Genomic DNA, 21,249 nt, shown 5'->3' on the forward strand with positions numbered 1-21,249 from the left:
AATACATTTTAATATTGTGTTTGTGGTATTTTTACAATGTTTATGTCTTTTAATTATTCTGTAACTCGTCTTGAGCTACGAGGAGACGTAGGTAAGAAATAAAATTATTATTATTATTATTATTATTATTATTATTATTATTGAATTTGGTTTATATTTGGCTCTATCTTCATATCCTATTATGCATGCATATGCAAATACAAGTATTACAATGTCTGAAAAATTCCAAGTACTTCTGGTTCCAAATGTTTAGATAAGAGATAATCCACCTGCATAACCTTAAAACGTAATATTTCAAAATTTACTTGCAGTGTTAAGGACCTGGTGTGCAGGTTTTAAGTCATTATAGAGTTTTTTTCTTACTCTATCTATACCAATTGATTTTGAGATCTTTCCTAAGGAAGGTGTATGCTCCGTTTTTGCATGACTGTGCTATTACATCAGCAGCTGTTATGTCAGATATCAGGAGCATAATGTTGCAGTATTCTTGTGCATCACCATCAGCAAACTAGAATACTTGCAAGAACAAGATTCAGTATTGCAACACAAGCAGATACTACCATAAACCCTCTGGAAACTCTATTGCTACTTACCAATCATGATAGATGCTGTCAATACCTATACATTACTCCATTGTGTAAGGCATCAATTAATACTCAGTGATTACCAGTAGATCACAGCAATGTAATCTAGTGAGGGGAGAAGCACAACACTGCAAACTTTTCTCTCTGTTGGTTTGTTTAATTTATATGCCACCTTTCTCCCAACATGGGACCCAAGGCAGATCATATTAAAACACAGCACAACTTAAAAAACATAATGACAAAGTAAGAAAATTAAATAAACCAGTATTAATTTAAAACAGTATAAACATATTTTAAAATGTAACAGCAAGAATAAAGGTTCATCAGAGTCTCTCATTAAAATAGCTTGGTATGCAATCAATTGATTGTCAAAGGTTTGTCTAAATAAAAAGATAATTTCTTGCTGGCTGAGTCTTTTGTGGAAGGGATTTCAACACCCTGGAAGCACCCACCAAGAAGGCCCTCGCGAGTGTCCTTGCCAGATATGCCTCTTCATCATGGTGGGGCTGATAGGAAGCCATCTCCTGAAGATTTCAGAAAGCAGGCAGAGTCATGTCAGGAGAAGATGAAGTCTTCAGGCAGACTGGACCCAACTTGTACTTTCAAGTTGTCTCTAACAGCCATGAATCATGGCAAGAGCTAGTAGACCAATGGTGGCAAGCCACTCACTGTATTCATGGTATGCTGTCAAGTTGTGTCAACCCTGGGAAAACAGATATAAACTTTGGTGAATATGTCACTGTTGGTGACTGGAAAGGTTTATTCATCATACACAACAAAATGTATATATTGCATTAGAGCATTTTAGAAATAGATGACTATAATACAGGCTGAATATCTCTTATCCAAAATGTTTAGGGACAGAAGTGTTTGGGATTTTTTTTCCAGATTTTGGAATAACTTTATTTGCCGATATGTACATAATGAGATATGCCAGAGATGTGACTAGAATCTACACACGAAATTGATTTCTCTTTTATGTACACCTTCAGCGCTTAGCCTGAAGGTAATTACTGTACATACAATGATTTAGATAATTTGGAACATGAAAAAAGTTTGCATACACGGATGCATCAGAAAGCAAAAGTGTTGCTGCCTCAGCCACCCATGTGGGTAATTTGGGGTTTTGGAGTATTTTGGAATTCCAGATAATGGATTTTCAACCTGTACTTTCATTTATTTCAGGGACACATATTGTGTTCCTTCCAGTACTGTTAGACCAGTGTTTCTCAACCTTCCCAATACCGCGACCCCTTAGTACAGTTCCTCATGTTGTGGTGACCCCCAACCATAACGTTATTTGCGTTGCTACTTCATAACTGTAATTTTGCTACTGTTAAGACTTGTAATGTAAATATCTGATATGCAGGATGTATTTTCAGTCACTGGACCAAATTTGGCACAAATACCCGATACGCCCAAAATTTGAATACTGGTGGGGTTGGGGGTGATTGACTTTGTCATTTGGTAATCCTGGAGTTGCTGGGGTTTATAGTTCACCTTAAATCAAAGAGCCTTCTGAACTCCATCAATGATGGAATTGAATCAAAAATGGCACACAGAATTCCCATGACCAAGAGAAAATACTGGGAAGGTCTGGTGGACATTGACCTTGAGTTTTTGGAGTTGTAGTTCACCTATATCCAGACTGTGGACCCCAGCAATGATGGATCTGGATCAAACTTGTGTTTTGGAGTTGGTTGTCATCTGTATACAGATGATGTTCAACTCTATTCACCTACATCCAGAGATCACTGTGGACTCAAACAATGATGGACCTGGACCAAACTCTACACAAATACTCAATATGCCCAAATGTGAACACTGGTGGAGTTTGGGGGAAATAGACCTTAACACTTGGGAGTTGTAGTTGTTGGGATTTATAGTTCACCCACAATGAAATAGCATTCTGAACCCCACCAACGATAGAATTGGACCAAACTTTCCACACAGAACCCCCATGACCAACAGAAAATACTATGTTTTCTGATGGTCTTTGGCGACCCCTCTGATACCCCCTCGTGACCCCCACAGGGGTCCTGACCCCCAGGTTGAAAGATTCATTCTCCCCCAAAGAAAGTACTAGAGAGTTGAGTTGACACCACTGACTTAAATGGCATTTAATGACATTATTTACCCATCCCATCTGAAAATGTGCCTTAATGCTACAATTGAGTGATAAATGGGAAAAGAAATCCCTAGATAGCATCACAAAGGTCATCATAGATTCATGTAATGGGTTACCTTGTCCATATCAAGGTCTACATCAGGGGTCCTCAAATTAAGGCCCAGGGGCCGAATATGGCCCTTCAAGGTCATTTACCTGGCCCTCATTCAAGGTCAACCTAAGTCTGAAATGACTTGAAAGCACACAATAACAACAATCCTATCTCATCAGCCAAAAGCAGGCCCACACTTCCCATTGAAATACTAATAAGTTTATGTTTGTTAAAATTATTCTTCATTTTAATTATTGCATTACTTTTAGGTATTTTTTGTGCTACAAATAAGATATGTGCAGCGTACATAGGAATTCATGTTTCTTTCAAATTATAACCCGGCCCTCCAACAGTTTGAGGGACTGTGACCTGGCCCTCTGTTTAAAAAGTATGAAGACCCTTGGTCTACATGAAAATAGCCATTAACAAGAGAAGCATCTATAACTGGAGTAATTGTGTTTCTCTTCTGTCCTCAAAAAAGTCAACCTAGAAGGGAAGAAAAATGGAAGTAGTGCTGGTAAAACATAGAAAGTTTACAAATGGATGACAATGTCATGTGGCTCCACTGTGAAAAGTGAGTGCAAGTGCAGAACTGTGGAGAAGTTTGGGGTTTTGGACTACAACCCCGAGGAAACCCAGTCACACAGTATCCAAGGTCTGCAAAAGACCCATACCAATTTCACAATACATTCTCATCTGTCTAAATTCATAACTAGGACAAGATCACATCATAAATCAATTACCAAATGTTGCCATTTAATCTCCTTTTTCTTTCTCTATAATGCAAATCTCTCATTTTTCAGAATTATTTTTATAGATGAACTTTCTATGAAAAGAGGGAAATTAATCTTGAACAGCAACTGCATTTCAAAACAAGATGGTATATTGGAACCAATTGTGCATTCTTTCTTCCACAGTAAGCCTAAAAAAATGAGGGGAAGAGGTCATATGAAGTTCAAAGCATCATTGTTCTCCTTCCAGAGGTTTTATCTGTGGATCCGGGCATTCTGAAGAAGTCACCAGAAAGATTATCAAGGATGAGTGCTATTGACACAAATATGACGGCATCAAACCTTTAATGTATGAAGTGTTTCTGACTGTAAGGCAAAACAGATGACTCCTGTCAGACATTCAGATATCATATCCTATATAAGAAATTCATCTCAGGTAGCAGGATATCCAAAAAAATAAGTAGAGGAGAGTAAAAAAGATATGTCTCTTGGTCTGGTGAATCTAGGGGTATACATAAGTGGAAGTATGTTTTTGCATACTAGTCTCTAGATTACTGTTCGAGGCAGAATAATACATGACTTTCCCTCTCCTTACCCCCAGAGGTTCCTCACACTCAGCAATGTTATAATGCTAAACTGCACACACACCCTTCCCTAGAGCAAAATCCAATAATAACACAGCAAATAACTACTTTATATACTCATGTATATAGGTATAGACATTTCTATGAATAAATTAACTCTCAAAACCTGGGTCAACTTATCCATTGGTCAATGCAATTACTGTACCTTAACCCATATCAAAAAGTCATACCAAAATTCATGATTCCATCCCCAAAATCTGCATCCCATTTATGTAGGAGATCAGCTTATACATGAGTATATACAGTAATACTTTGGCTACCCTTCCATGACACTCTGGATCTGCTGCCTGAAATCCAGACAAGATAAAGTTGAAAGCATCAGCTGTCAAAGCAGAAGGGGTGAATGATTTGTGACCATAGTAACCCAGTAGCAGAGCACACACTTTTATTTCGCCAGTTTCTGGGCATATTTAGGTAGGCTTGGAAAATCCCTATCTGAAATCCTGGAAACTTTCCCCCATCAATGTAGAGACTACAGTGGGGAGTGGCATGGGAGTGGCACATCTTAGTCCTGGGGGCTGCATTTGGGCCTCCAGGCCTGTTATAGTGGCCTCTAAACATCCTGCACTAGTTCTTTTCATGCCTAAAACGAAAGTAAAAGGTAAATAGTGTCTCCTGAAAGTACCGGTAACAGCAATTTACTTTTTAAATAGGTTGTAACTCCTGTTTAGCATTAAAAATACAGAGTGACCCTCCATATCTGTAGGGGATACATTTCCAAGCTTTACATTGGTATGGGAAACCATAGATAATAGTGAACTCTATTGTTTTTTTGTGGGATGAACAATGGAGATATCAAGAAGAAGGTCTAGCTTGTCCACAGATATGGCGGCTGCATTGTACCTGTTTTTCAAAACCAGAAGAAGAAAGCTAGTCTCTTTTGCTTTTGCTTTTTTAAAAATTTTCAACAGTCTCTGGTGCCACTGGAGATTTCTGGGTGCAGAAATAATTACCCAATGCTAGAAGCTTGCAGACCAGGCATGTAGCCGGGGGGGGGGGGGGGGCGCTTGAGGGGCTTCAGCCCCCCCTCCCCCGAAATTCTTATGATGGTTCGCGAAAAGGCCTTACTGGTGCATTATTTAAACTGTTATGTTTATTCATATCATGATCTGATCACCATACTCAATATATCCCATATGCATGGGGGTATTGGGGTAATGATACAAAAGGTTTGCTAGGCTAGACCCTCTTTCACTCAGACTCAGCCCCCCCGAAACCCCCCTGAAAAAAATTACCCCCCCCCCCCCCGAAACAAAATTCTGGCTACGGGCCTGTTGCAGACCATGCTCTCTAAGCCTCAGAGGAAGGCAGCAGTAAATTCCTTCTTGTTCAGAAACCCCCCTGAAGTGGTGTGGAAAGTGTGCACAGTGCTGTTAACAATAAATTTACAATTGTAAATTTATAAAACAAATTTACAGTTGTGGCACTCTTAACAAACATTGATGAGGTCCCCTGTGGCAATTTGCCAGCCTCTGTGGTGAATTGGCGGGACGTGTGGGGAAGTGTCACTGTGCAGCTTGTCCCTGCAGTAGCCGCGTTATTCCAAATGGAACACGAGGAAGCTCCCATGTTGGCAACACAGAGTCACACTATGCTGCTGCCCCAGTTGAGCAACAGAGCCCCGCCAGAAGTGAGCTACGTCATGTGATAGGCAGTGTGGGGCTCCATTGCTCAACTGGAGTAGCAGCATCCTAGGATGCTAAAAATCTGTGGTGTGGTGAGCCTATTAATAATAATAAATGCTCCATGAATCCCACCTTAAACTCTGTGAAGTTGCTTGTGAGAAGGCCTGCAGCACAGTCTACCCAACATGCGCGCACACACACACAAACACCAGTATCCCACAAGACTCTCCTCATTGCATTGCAACACATAGGTGGGAGGATGCTGGACATGTCATCTTGAGATACCTCCCTCAAAAGCACTGCAGATATACATTGCAAGGAGTGACTTTCTGGTTTATACAACGGACCCCGAGGCAATTTATAACCATGCTTATATAGTTTGAATTTGATGTAGCATCTTGGCCAATTTTTATAGAATATGTTATTCTCAAAATACTTTTACTAGGCCTATTCAAACTTACAGTTTTTTCCCTCAAATCTACTGTTTGAACTTTGTGTTCATATTGACTACTTCTGTCTAATGCATATTATAGATCAGATCAAATCCCAGCTTTCCCAATTGTGCCAATTACAGCTTCTCACCTCATCTATTTTGCAGGGGGTTTTTTTAGAATAAAAAGATAGTACTGTAGGGAAACGCAGAGAGATCTGCATATTTGTGATAAAAGGATATTGTGAAATATCACAGTGCATATTTTGCGCATGCTGAAATTCAAAGGGGATCTTCTCAAGGAAAGCTCCTCCTAACTAGCAGGGTTGTCCCCTTTGCAGATTTTTTTACAAGGTGTGTTTCTTACTTTTGCTTACCTTAGTAAGCAATTTGGAATCATGTAGCACAGAATGTTCTGCTCCAGATCTAGGAGAGGCTGTGGCTGTTTGTGTATTGGAAAGGGCAAGAATCTGCCTTCTTCTCTTCTTTCTTTGCTGATAAATTTACTGAATGCAAACCATTTTTGCATTTAAATTCAGTTTGCAGTAAGTGAATTAAGCCAAGGACAAAAGAAAGTGTGAGTTGAAGAGAGACTTAACAGTTCATTTAAGACCAACTCGACCTTAAGTTGGAGGGTACATATAAACAGATCTTAGCCACCCAACCCAAAGTGTCAACTGAAATGGGGACAGGTAAAAACAATGTAGTAAAAAGCACAGAGTTTAAGTGGTACGACAAATGATGCAATTGCCTTCAGTAATAAAAAAGATATCCTGTAATTCCTATCTTGTCTTGGGTCTGTCAGATCACAGCTGGCAAGTGAAGGCCTCCAAGGACCTCCCCAAGATACCGAGTGACTGTTATTCCTTGAATTCTGCTTTGTATTTTCCCAATTCATCCATTTTCTGCATTCCTCCTAAATTGCAATTTACACCTGGCTGTAACTTAATTTTCTACTGTTGAGATATAGTTTTGTGTACATCAAAGGAATTCCTGTGATTTTTATCTTCCAAGTTATGGATCTTGTAAATACTGGGTTCCTAATTCCCTTTATGCAGACAGGACCTTATTGCTAGAATTGGGTCCTTTTCCAGGTGCAACAAACAGAAATGTCCCCACTCTCCAATTCTCTCCACATAAAACCATGAAGAATCCTTAGAGAAGATTTATTTACTTGTGTTTATCCTCATGTGATCTGCTCCTGTGCTAGTTCCCTGTCCCAGTTCCTTAGTTCTGACTTTGTTTAGATTGAGGACAGACATTATTTGTTGTTCTCGATAACGTAAAGTGCACGCTGTACTTATATTATGTTTGTGTTTGTTATTATGTGTAGGACACAACCTAAGATGCCCTCTGTGTGTGTGTGTGTGTGTTTGCATGTACCTACCTAGAACTGGTGATTACTTTGCTTTACCGAAAATGTTCATGTTTATTGTCACCAAATACTTCAGGTGTGTGTAAATGCTAATCTCAGGGAAGGCTTGGTGCAGAAATTGCAAAACGGGCCCTGATATCTAACTGTTTTAAAAGCACTTAGCTCCTTTGCCATGCAACAAATAGTTTTGAAGTGCATGAATTAACATGTTTGAATATGAAACACCCAGTCTTCCTTGTTTTAATGAATTTTGATGAGATTAAGGTACTCTAGAGTCAGTAATATGTGAAAGCATAATCACTGGAGACAGCTTTCAACCTCTATGACTTTCAGAGGCGATGTGAAGGAATGTCTTTCTGGAGATTCAGTCATTGTGGCCTGATACCTGAACGGTATGGTATTGGTTGTATAAAGAGAAAGGATGACTAAGGGTTCAGCCACACTGTGGAATGAATACAGTTAGACATCGCTAACTGCCATGGAATTAAGAGTTGTAGTTTTATAAGTTCCTTCACCTTCTCTGCCAAAAATTGCTGATAACTGTCCAATATCACATCATATAGACTGCTGTATTATACAAAGCTCTTTGTAAAATTAGAACCTGCAAATTCTCAGGTAGATGTGTCTCAGGAGATTGTCGAAGACACAGTGATTCATTTTAAATTTATCCAAATGATGGAGGGAGGGAGTAAGCAGAAAGTGAATATTTCGGTGATACGAACAATTCAAAGAGATGGTGAATCTGTTTTGGATTTTAATCCAGACTTTAAAAGTGCTATCCAGGTTCTTGATCCTTGTCCTCCTAAATAGTTTCAGCACATTTGAAGGCCCCATTTACACTGCCATATTTATTTATTTATTTCTATCCTGCCTTTCTTGAACCCAAAGGCAGCTTACAACCCAGCAGCCATTTGATGCTGTAACCATATACAAGATAAAATTTAAACATTTAAGCAGATTTATCAAATCATACAATACAACCATTTAAAAATATATAAAAACCAATATCTTCACTGTGTAGACCCATATAAGTGTAGAGCAGTGTTTCTCAACCTGTGGTCCATGGACCACCAGAGGCCCGTAAGAACTAAAATATGGTCCGTAGCCTCACCATTACTACACCTTTGCAACGAGAGTGACTGGTCTCGCGAAACCCTCTTATGGTGCAGAGGCTTATTAAATATGGTTTTCTGTGGGCGAGCAGATGGCAACTACTGGATGGCATATGTTCTTGTATCAGAAATTGGAGCTGATCTGGTCTATCCAGTACAATTTTCTGAGTCAGTATACCAAATAACCAAACCGAATCTAAAGTTGACCAAAAACTGATTTGTAACACTTTTGGTACTAATCTTGGAGAGTAGTCCCTGGTCAAAGTGGTCCCTGGTCAAAAAAAAGGTTGGGAATCACTGGTGTAGACACATGTAATGCAATTCAGCACAGTTATCAGCACTAGATGAGTCTATAGTGACCAAACAAAGCAGTTTCAAACTGCACCATATGGCAGTGTAAATGAGACCCAAGACCCCAGGAGCAACCAGCTGCAACTGCTGCTGGATATTATTCAACTGCAACTCCCAATAGCACCACTATTTGTTATGCTGCCAAGAGCTAATGGAAGTTCCAGTCCAAAGCTAACACATGTTCTCCTTTCTTGTTAGGCTAAGGCTAAGGACTCCCTCCCCCCCCCCATTTTGAAAATATTAACCCCTTACACATATTCTTTAACTTACAGATATAAATTCAATTTCCCTTTCCCCTATCTCCCTTCCTCCCAATCTTAGTTAATAAACCGAAATATTGATCGTTGTCTATCAGTAAAGCTCTTATCATCTTCAAAGTACTGATAAATGCATTGCATATTATTCTTAACATTCATAATTTGCTTTTCTAGAAAAAAAGTGATTAGATTATGGTTAAAGTCAGAGTTCATGCATGTAATATAAATAATAAAGAGCTTCCAATTTTCTTCAAATTTATCTTTCTAATTTCATTTGACGTGTTAGCTTTTCTGATAGTGCTGTAGACCTTATCCTATCTAGTTTTCTGTTGAAAACCCTTCAAATGTTTTTCGTGATTTCACTGTTGTTAATCTCACAGCATACAAGAGTGTGATTAGATCTTCATTTTTCATTTTTGTTTTTAAATATAGAAATTAACAGCAATAATCCTTTACCACAGTGTTTTTCAACCTTCTTAATGCCGTGGTCCCTTAATACAGTTCCTTATGTTGTGGTGACCCCCAACCATAAAATTATTTTCATTGCTACTTCATAACTGTAATTTTGCTACTGTTATGAATCATAATGTAAATAATCTGGTATGCAAGATGCATTTTCATTCACTGGACCAAATTCGGCACAAACTGGTGGGGTTGGGGAGGGATTGATTTTAATGTAACAAAAATGGTTTCAATCGAAATTGACAATACAAAAACAATTTTAGTCTTGCTTTACAGCCCAACTGGGTTCTAATCATTACTATACTGTAACTCCTAAACATAGTCTGCATAAATATCAAAAGGAGAATAGTACAAATGTCAGATTTATATACATAACACAACTGTCAGAATTATATACATAACACAACAAGTAATCCCGGGTACAATATACTTGTCTCGGGGATCCTTCTTCAGGTTGTGAATAGTCTATAACAATCTTTTGATGTATGATATTTTCTTCATATATTTTCTTCATATAATTCTCTTATGTTTTTATATATGTATTGATGTTTCTTTAATTACACTAGCTCAGTCCTGCTCCAATTCAGGGACTGATTTTGTCATTTTGGAGTTGTAGTTGTTGAGCTCCACCAACAATTGAATTGAACAAAATTTGGCACACAGAACTCCCATGACCAACAGAAAATACTGGAAGGGTTTGGCAGGTATTGATCTTGAACTTTGGAGTTGTAGTTCACTTACATCTAGAGAGCACTGTGGACTCAAACAATGATGGATCTGGACCAAACTTGGCACTAAGAGACACTGGTATAAACTGCCTGCCAATATATGTCATGTATGATATTGAGGTATTGGATTGGAACTTCAACCACTGGCAGAGCTTGGGAAAAATAGAGCTTGACATTTGGGAGTTGCACTTGCTGGGATTTATAGTTCACTTACGATCAAAGAGCTCCTTGAACCCCAACAAAGATATAATTGGGTCAAACATCTCACACAGAGCCCCCATGACCAAAAGAAAATACTGGAGGGATTTGGGAGAAATTGACAGAGATTTAGTGGAGAGCATGCCTGCTTTCCCCTCCCCATTTGGAGTCTCAGAAACAGCCCTCCCCTTTGCTGAGAGGCCAGCTTAGAGACTAGCCAATCACAGCAGGAGGAGGGCTTTTGGTAGGAGGATTTGCCATCTGTTTCCAAAAAGGAAGAGAAGAACAGATGGGGAGAACTTCAGTCTTCTCTGCAAAAGAGGTTCCTAAGACCATCAGAAATATGTGTTTTTTGGCGATCCCTCTGAAATCCCCCTTGTGACTCCCCCAGGGGTCCCAACCTCCAGGCTGAGAAATATTGCTCTACAACATACTCTATTACCCAACATTTTGATTATCCAATTTCATATTTCCCCTAGAAACTATTTTTGCACACATTAGCCACATACTTTGCCAGTACACTAATGATTTCAAGACCTATTTATATAGTAGCCCTGTGCTATCTCAATTGAGTTTTTTGAATAGTCTTCCCTAGCAGAATTCAAGACCACATCATAAATTGCTTTTCAAATCACCTTTAGAAATCCAGAAAAAATTAAACTGAAGCATCTTTCAGCCCATAAAAAACTGTATAGTTCTTGGGATCCTCACCGAATTTACCTGTTAATTTTGATGCTTGTGTCCTATTATCCGTTCACCTTCTTTGTTTTACACTTTGTAAAACTCAATGTTACATCTCCCTTCAGGGTTTATGAATAAGTTGTAAACTGAGACTGTGATTTATGAGGCATGACACCATTCGCTCTCCTGCTGAGCTTTTCACAATGTATTCTAATTTAAAACTCTAAACCCATTTACCTGGAATAAACTCTATTAGGACTTTTTTGAGGATCCATGAATGGACTTTAGATTTTTCTCCTCTTCTTGTGAAATTTTCCTATCACGGTGAATTTTAAGGTTCCAAAAAGTTCTAAATTCTTGAAAGTCTTCTGTACCTTTTTCTTTGCAGACAACTCAATCAAATCAAATTTATGCAGTATTTTGTATGAATAGGTTTCTGTGACCCACTTAAAGGCTAGGAAAAACTCATTTAATACAGTGGATTTCTATATTGGAATGGACACATATAGCAGATGTGGGAATATTTGGCTCCTCTGATATTTTGGATTACAAATCCTATTAATGCTTATGCCTGCGAGCTGAAGTCCAAAACAGGGCTTCTTTGCCTCTGATTTATAAGACTGATTTATTTTACTATTTGCAATTGTTTTATGTGCAAATAGTACTATAATAGTACTATAAACTATAATACTATAATAGTACTGAGGTCACGAAGAGTCAGAGATGACTGAACGAATGAACAACAAAGTACTATAATTTTCTGTTGTAAACCGCCCCGAGTCTCCTCGGGGAGATAGGGGAGTATAGAAATAAAGATACTTCCTCCTCCTTCTCCACTAATAGTAGTTTTCACAGAATGAGGTTTTCCTTTTTGTTTGCTGGGATTAATAATAGCAATAATAATATTTTAGAAGTATTTAAAGGACAGGAAGGGAAGGAGAAAGAAAAGCTAAATGGGTGATTCTCCCACCCGTCCCACATGTCCCCAACTCCCAGTTAGTCCCACTAAATGAAAAGATTCAAGAAAATAAAAAAAGAAAATAAAAAAGATTAAACTGTGGTGCTGAATAGGGGTGGAGGAGCTGAGACTGGCTGCCACATGGTCCCGATTTGGATGGGAATCCATGATAGTTGGCCCCTGGCCATTATGAGCACCTAAAGAAACCGAAGAAGTTGGATTGGCCAAAGGAAATGGCTAAAAACGGGTCCAGTTTCAAGCCTACAGGCTACAAACTACTTTGAGCATATCTTTTTCCCCCTGAAATTTTCAGTTAACACTCTATATTCTTTTTGCACCTTTGGAAGCAGTGGTAGAAGTAATAATAGTATAATAATAAATGTTATTTGTACCGCGCCCCATCTCCCCAAAGGACTTGGAGAGGCTTTCATCAAGGGTTAAAGACAATACAAAACACGTAACAGACAGTAGCGAAAGCTAGCTCCATTATAAAATTAAATACTCAGTAGGCAGTTCAAATACAGCAACAATTAATACTTATAAATAAGCAGCTGTAAATAAAAACATAAACATATTATAGTATCACTATTATTCTGAATGGAAACAAAATTTCTTGTTGTGTGACTTCAAGTTGTTCTGATTTATGGCAGCTGTCAGATGAACCCATTACTGGGTTTTCTTGGCAACATTTATCCAATGAGGGTTGGATTTTCGTTTCTTCTGAGGTTGAGAGTGTGACCTGCCCAAGGTTAGCCAATGGGTTTCCACAGTTGAACAGGAATTCATATTCTGATCTCCATAATCCTAGTCAATGGTCAAAGCACTATACCACACTAGCTCTCATGATTGAAATTAAGTTCTATAAAAATATTTATATTGTAGCTATGAAATGATATTTTTTCTACATTTTTCAACCGGAATAAGTTTTTGGCAAATCTCATCCAGCTAGTGAGGGGAAATATACTGTGACTGGCTCAAGAATGCTCTGAGCTGTTGGTTAAATAAAATGAAGAAAGAAACTGTAGGAATGTTTATGTAACAAAACCATTATAATAAATGAGCAAGGAGTGATACATATGAAATTATTATTATTATTATTATTATTATTATTATTATTATTATTATTATTGGTATCATGTAGAACTTGCTACTCTCCCACAAAGAGCTGTGATGGGCAGAACAAGAAAAGGATTATGAGATTATTATGATTATTATAATTATATTCATTTATATCCCACTTTATCTCTCCCGAAGGGGATTCAAAGCGGCTTAACATAAAAGCATCAGCAGAACCCTTTAAAATATACAAACATACGAACATTATAACAGGATTAAATATAAATGGTATTTTAAAAAATCCAGTTAAAAACCATTAAAATGTATTCAAAGTTAAAAACCACATCACCTCCTGAATTGATCTTAAAAACCTTCATCTTTAAAAGCCTGTCTGAATAAAAAAGGTAAAATTATTAATAAAGCCTTTCTGTATTTGGATCAGCTGTTGGATATGCCTATTCAGTACTTTTCTCTATGTAGAGAGAAAAGCAGTGCCCCATCATTTGTGAAGAGTGTTTCAAATGCTGATTTTGCAACAAGTACCTGAGTCAGGAAACTGATTTGTACAATGCCTTCCTGATTGAGATCCTTGTAGTAAAATACACAATTGCATCACACCTTGCAAACGCCCACAAATGTGCTTTTCCATGGAGGTTATATCTGTGTTGGAAAAACATTGAATGTGGAGTGGCTCGTGGGTAAACTGGTTTCTAGAGAACCAAACCAAGAGTGAGAACTTTAAATAATAAACTTGTTTGTCACCCTGCACTAAGTGATGTGATTTTTCCTAGAATCCTTGAAGTGTTGCATTTTCCTGCTTTGAGTTAGTCACATTGTGTTCTTCCAAACCTTTCAGCCTTTCTGGCTCCCAGTTGGTATTTGAAGTCAGTTTGAGGTACTGGTTCTTACAAAACCTTAAATGGTTTGGGATTGTGACCAGTTCCTTTCCATCATTTTAGATAATCATAGGGCTTGATGTATGTCTTATCAGGACTACATCCATTACTGGACCTTTTCTGTCGCAGCATCTTGATAAGGTAAATCCCTCCCTTAGTGAGATAGTCTGATCTCTTGTTTATCATATTATAAACTGGTAGTTAAGACTCTTTGATTCTGTTGGCATTTAAAATGAGAACCAGGATTTGGATTATTGCTCATCCATAAAAATCCACTGGACGTCTTTGAGAAAGTCACATTATCTCAGTCCCAAAGGAAGACAAAGCACCCTTTGAATGAATCTCGCCAAGACAACCCCATGGTGGGTTTCCTTAGATTCACCATAGTTGGAAACAACTTTAAGGCACACAATAACACTATTTATTTCTGATTTCATCATTCAGAACTTTATTCCCCCATCATATTTATTGTTATGTTGATGGTTGGCTAACAGTGGTAAATGTGTTACATAGTGTTGTGTATATTTAGTGCTTATTTCCCCATCATATTTATGTTATCTCCCCCTATGAATCAGTTAGAGCATTAAGATCTGCTGGGGAGGCCTTGATCTCAGTCCCACCCCCATCACAAATGTGATTGGTGGGGACTAGAGACAGGGCCTCCTCAGTGGTGACCCCTTGGCAATGGAACTTCCTCCCGAATGACATTAGATTGGTCCCCTTCCTCCTTGCCTTTAGAAAAAAAGTTAAGTCCTGGCTCTGGAGCCAGGCATTTGGGAATAGTGCAATACAGAATTGATATGCAGCAAGATAAAGGCTGACCATGGTTTTAGCTATATGGTTTTAACAGGTTTTAACAGTGTATATATCTGTATGCTTCTTTTGTTGATGTTTAACAAGTTGTATTTTATATATTTTTGTATTGCAGTATGTCACTGAAGTGGCCAATCTGTAAGCCACTCTGAGCCCCCCTTGGGGTGAGAAGAATGGGGTATAAATATGGCAAATAATAATAAAAAATATATGGAGTGGTGCTTTGCTTTTGGTTTGTTTAGTTGCTCTTATTATGCCTTTAGTTGAGTTTATTTATCACTGCAAGTATTCAGAAATATGTCAGATAATTGAAAGTGTTGGTTTTAAGCTTAGTACTTTTTTAATAGCATGGCTGTTTAAAGATCTCCAAATCTAAGATGGGACATGACTTGAGAGACTGGGTGCTTCCATGCTAGTGATGTTGTGAATCCGCTCCAGGTTTAGTCTTAATTTTCAATTTATTTATTTATTTATTATTTTATTTGCTTTATTTCTATACCGCATTTTTCAGCCTGATAAGGTGACTCAATGCGGTGATAGAACCCTGTTTTGGAGGAACATAGTCAGCACTTTGGATAGCTCCTATAACATTGGGTTAATAATATGGAAGATCTGGACTATACTCCCATTGACACAGAACCCACCATCCACCATGATGTAATCACAGTCTGCACATCATGCCCTATACATCGTCAACACTGCAGTCAAAATATTTATTGTATTCTTTTTTCCATATTCCCTTTGACACAAACTACTGAGAAGAGAGAAATACACAAATATATTGCAAATATATTTTCACATATCGAATGTTCTGACACACCCCTTCCTGTTCAATCTTTTGTAACTCATCCTTTTTAAAGGAACTTGGCCATTTATTCAATATTTAATCATTGATGGTAAGTTGGCCACTTACTTAAGGGAGGGCAGGGAAGACCAAAAGCTCTTCTAAATACTTAGTTGAAATATCTTTCTGCTCAAAGGGACTAACTTATCGATCTTCGTTCCCATGACCAGAGAGAACAACTCTGCTTCCTATTTTATTTACAATGAATTTTCATGTACATCAAAGGAAGTACTCTTGCTTGACTTGAGACAATTTTGGACATGCATTTTCCATGCTAGATTCTGCAGTTGCCTGTATTTCTCAGCAACATGTCTAAACCCAACCATACTATTCTCCAATACATCCAATTTCTTCACAGAGACACACACAGATGTACATGCACAGTTGCGTATTTCCTATATAAGTCCTCCTTCCATCCGCAATGTGGTAACCAAGATGGTTTATTCAAGTAGACGTGAGAAAGGGTAAGGGATTCAGAGAGTTGTAATATTTGGCAAAGGGATATGAAGCATTTTTCTTCACTATTTTTTTTAAGTCTTCAGTGGGGTCACATTGACCTGATTTCTTCTCTCTCTCTGAAAATAAATACAGGTACATATATCATGATTGCATTCTTTCAAGTTCAGGTAAGATTGGATTTAGAGTTAATTTAGAGCTAGAACCGACCCACTATTAGGGATATTTCTCTGTCTAATAGTAGGGCCAGCCCTACCTCTAAATTTGGAAGCCAACTTGGAGATTATCAAAAGTTGACAAAATGTAAGTTAAGTTATTCTGATAGTATATTTATTTCTAGAATGCTGTATCATTGCTGTTTGCCTTCAAGTTATTTCAGGTGTATGCTGATCATAAGGCAAACCAATGGCAGGGTTTTCTTGTAAAATTTATTGAGGGAGGATTTGCCCCTTTAAAAGAATGTGATTTCAAGGCTACCCAGTGGGTTTCCATGGCCAAGCAGGTATTTGAACCCTGATCTCTAATGTTTTAGACCAGCATTTCTCAACCTGGAGGTGGGGACCCCTGGGAGTTCATGAGGGGGTTTCAGAGAGGTTGCCAAAGACCACCAGACAACATATATTTCTGGTGGTCTTAGGAACTCCTTTGGCAGAAAAGGCTGAAGATCTCTCCGCCTGTCCTTCCCTTCTTTTTTCAAAACAGACAGTGAATCCTCTCACCAAAATCCCTCCTCCACTGTGTTTAGATTCTCTCAGCCTGCCTCTCAGCCAAGGGGAGGGCTGTTTCTGAGGCTCGCACCAGCAAGTCCCTTCAAGGAATGGGGGTTCTGTGTGGGAAGTTTGGCCCAATACTATCATTAGTGGGATTCAGAATGCTCTTAGATTGTAGGTGAACAATAAATCCCAGCAACTACAACTCCCAAATGTCAAGACCTATTTCCCCCAAACTCCACAAATGTTCACATTTGGGCAGATTGAGTATTCGTGCCAAGTTTTGTCCAGATCTGTCATTGTTTGAGTCCACAGTGCTCTCTGGATGTAGGTGAACTACAACTCGAAAACTCAAGGTCGACGCCCACCAAACCATTCCGATATTTTCTGTTGGTCATGGGAGTTCTGTGTGCCAAGTTTGGTTCAATTCCATTGTTGGTGGAGTTCAGAATGCTGTTTGATTGTAGGTTAACTATAATTCCCAGCAACTACAACTCTCAAATGACAAAATTAACCCCTCCACCCCAGTATTCAAATTTTGGCGTATTGTGTATTTGTGCCAAATATGATCCAGTGAATGAAAATACATTATTATTATCAGATATTTACATTATGATTCATAACAGTAGTTGTGAAGTAGCAACGAAAATAATTTTATGCTTGAGTTCACCACACCATGAGGAACTGTATTAAGGGGTCGTGGCATTAGGAAGGTTGAGAAATACTGTCTTAGATGAACCTCAAACCATTATCCCATGCTAGCCAGAATGGTAAGGGACACAAATTTCCTTGAACTTTCTTTCTCGGAAGCAGCAATAATGTGATAGTAGCCTGGGACATTGTGGATTTTGTCGTTTTATGTTGTTGACCATTCCATGCTCTTCTTCGGTAGCAAAATATATCAAGATGTCTCTGTTTAAAGCAGAAAAAACAAAAACAAAGGGAGAAAGGATAACGTTTTTGGTCAGATCCTTCCCTGGCTACTTTAAACCAAAAATGAGGAAGCCATGTTGGGAAATCCAATCATGAGTCTCCCGCATGACAACTGTTAAGGCTTCAGAGACTTTTTACAGATTAGAGGGCAATAATGATCATACTTAGGTGAACACACTGGCTCTTTTGTAATGCTTGTGATGTTGCTTCCTTGGCTCAAGAGAGAGACTCGAGATTTTGGCAGCTCCTGTGTGAACACAGCGGCAACCTTTCCCGCCTCTCCTCTTCAGTTTACGCCCTACGGCTTTGTTGGGCAGCATCAAGGGTTGTAAAATTAGGTAAGCGTTTCTGCCGTTGTAACTGTGGCTGTTTCTTTTGGAGGGATAGGCAGAGGTCATCCCTTTGAACAAAACCATATTGATTTCTCCTATAAGGCAATCATGACAGTTCTAGCTTTGCTCTTAAAAGAACCACATGATTATTTGCACAAAGGCAAGTGTGCTTGTTTCCTCCTTAGGCCTTTTGAGATTCTGGCAGGCTCCGATTGCAATGCAGTCAGGCATACTGACACTCATTCTGTTGGAAGAAGATGCAGAACACCATTTGGGTAGTTCACATTTCAAGAAATATATATTTCTTTATCTCTATCTGGCATGTTCCACAAGAAGACCCACACCAACCTTATAGCTTCTTCAGAGTGAAACGGAAATAACAAAATTGTGTGTGTACGTGTGTGTATATGAATTGCATTTCACTTGCTGATGTGGCTGTTGCAGAACTATTTTTAGCTGTGTAATCCTTCCAGCAGAACATGTCTTCTCTTTTCTGATTAGTACAAAGCTGGCTGCTAGTCAAATGATAATTACATCCCAACCCATCACCTAGCACAAGCCAACAAACAACACACTAAGTTATTTTAACCACTGCGCACCAAATCACTTGTATGTTTGATAGATTTGAATTGAGCTATAGCAGTACCCTAAGTATATAAATCACCCAGAGAACACTTGGGTAGGATGTGCCACAGATATTCTGGGATCTTGAAAAGGCATCAGGTTCTCCAAGGCAAGACAATAATGGTGTATTTTGATCTCAACTCTTACAATCTTTATGGGTTACACTAGGTAGTAATTTTGGGTGAATAATTGGTTTCAAGAAACATTATATGGGCGATTATGACATGGATAATGTATTGTTGAAGGCTTTCATGGCTGGAATCACTGGGTTGCGGTGAGTTTACTGGGCTGTATGGCAATATTCCAGAATCCCACAATATACAAAAAACTCAAACAAGATGCAACCAACAAAATCACCAGAAAATTTAACACTCTGATCAAGAAATCCTCAATCAACCTCAACATATGCCAACAACTATGGAAATCGGAAGCCCTCCCTGAAGCTGCAAAGCCATTTAATGCTAATCAAGGTGGCCAATTGCAACATTCACACTTGCCTCAAACGGACAAGAGTTCTTTTTCCCATTATGGACATTCCACAGATATATAAACCCCACTTGCCTAGTTTCCAACAGACCCCACAACCTCTTAGGATGCCTACAATAGATGGAGGTGAAACATCAGGAGAGAATGCTTCTGGAACATGACCACACAACCCGGAAAACTCAAAGCAATCCATTACGTGGATACTTTCCCTTATTTGTGAATTGGTGCTGGTAAAAATATGACTATTTAGTCCTTGTTTTCAAACTTTGCCATTACTTTGCAGTAAAAAAGTGCAAGATTTGTTTATGTCCACTGCATAGCTAGCACAGACCTCTTATCCATGCAATTTGATATATTACAAGAGGACGAGAGGAAGTCAACACATTCAACCAGATAGGAAATTACAATAAATTAGGAAAGGGTGCAGAACAAAGCTGCTTTGCACAGGATCTCCTTAGAAGTTATTAATAAAATCTCAGCTCCAGATTAAAGAGAGCACAAAGAAAAGATAAAGAAATTGGCTTTTGTATTCAAAAACACTGCTGTTCCCAATGAAAGAGGCAGCCAAAAAAAAAAAAAGGCAACAAAAATAGCACACGCTGCTGGGAATGAATAACTGATTGGATTGCGTGCTCTGGACAACACCCTGGCCAAGTTGCCAGGATTTTGAAGATCTATGTGTGTGGCTTGGCAAATTGCAATTACCACTCACTGATGACTTTTGCAGGTACCGCCCCTGCACAGCTTATGAATGGAAGCCCACACGGGGCACATTTTTCATCACGTTTTTCGGTGGTCTCTGGTCTAGACGCTCTGGAAATTGGCTCCAGAGTAGGTTGCCATCTGGAATTAAAGCAACCTGATATATTCAAAGTCTCCTTATCTAAACAGAAGTATCTTAACTTTAAGAAAGTCCCAGAAGATATAATCCCATAGAAAATGATGGTGGTATAGCGGGCAAGACACATGGACATTATGTTCCATTCCTAAAAATGTTTTAGATTCCCCATCTGGTTTTGAGAGCCTTAACCCATGAGTCAGTTTTCTGAAACAGAAATAGTAAATGAGACAATCTGATCTATTGTTATGAAGATTTATTCCAAAGACGACTAATGGATACGAATGTTAATAAGAGCTTTAGAATTACCAAGCTTGATTCGATGCACAATGGCATGAATACTAGTGATCAAAAACATCAAAATGATACCGATACCCTAACTGTAGTTAATTTAGCATGTTACTGGCTGATGTTTTTCTGTTTTTGTGTAACTTTTTTTCATTTATTTATTTACTGCATTTGTACCCCGCCCTTCTCACCCCAAAGGGGACTCAGAGCAGACTTACAGGCAACAATACAATGCCATACATACACATATCCATAAAATAAACAAATATATTAAAATCCAAGCAGTTAAAAACATCAATTATTTAAAAATCAATTAAAATCACGCAAGCCAAATCATAATTCAGGGCATTCCATTTGTTAATCATATTAATTTGTGTCCCTTATTGCACTGCTCAAATTACTGATCAAAGGCTTGGTCCCAAAGCCACATTTTAGTTTTTTTTTTCCTGAAGGTCAGGAGAGAGGGAGTTGATCTAATTTCACTTGGAAGGGAGTTCCATAGATGAAGGGCTACTACTGAGAAGGCCCGGTCTCTCGTACCCACCAGGCATGCCTGCTAAGGAAGTGGGACCGAGAGCAGGGTCTCCCCTGATGATCTTAATTCCAAGGTGGACCATA

At 38.6% G+C, this 21,249-nt stretch overlaps 1 protein-coding gene across 1 annotated transcript in view; it reads right to left on the reverse strand.

The window, feature by feature from the left end:
• Nucleotides 1–260: 260 nt before the first annotated feature.
• Nucleotides 261–21,249, reverse strand: part of ADRB1 (adrenoceptor beta 1) — a 40,639-nt gene continuing 19,650 nt past the window's right edge. The window contains exon 2 of the mRNA XM_060768456.2: nt 261–1,287. Within this exon, the coding sequence (XP_060624439.2) occupies nt 1,282–1,287 (6 nt within the window). The 3' untranslated portion in view covers nt 261–1,281. The remainder of the gene's footprint in view (nt 1,288–21,249) is intronic.

This window comes from Anolis sagrei, chromosome 3 (assembly GCF_037176765.1).
Source record: "Anolis sagrei isolate rAnoSag1 chromosome 3, rAnoSag1.mat, whole genome shotgun sequence".
NCBI classification, from domain to species: Eukaryota; Metazoa; Chordata; class Lepidosauria; order Squamata; family Dactyloidae; genus Anolis; species Anolis sagrei.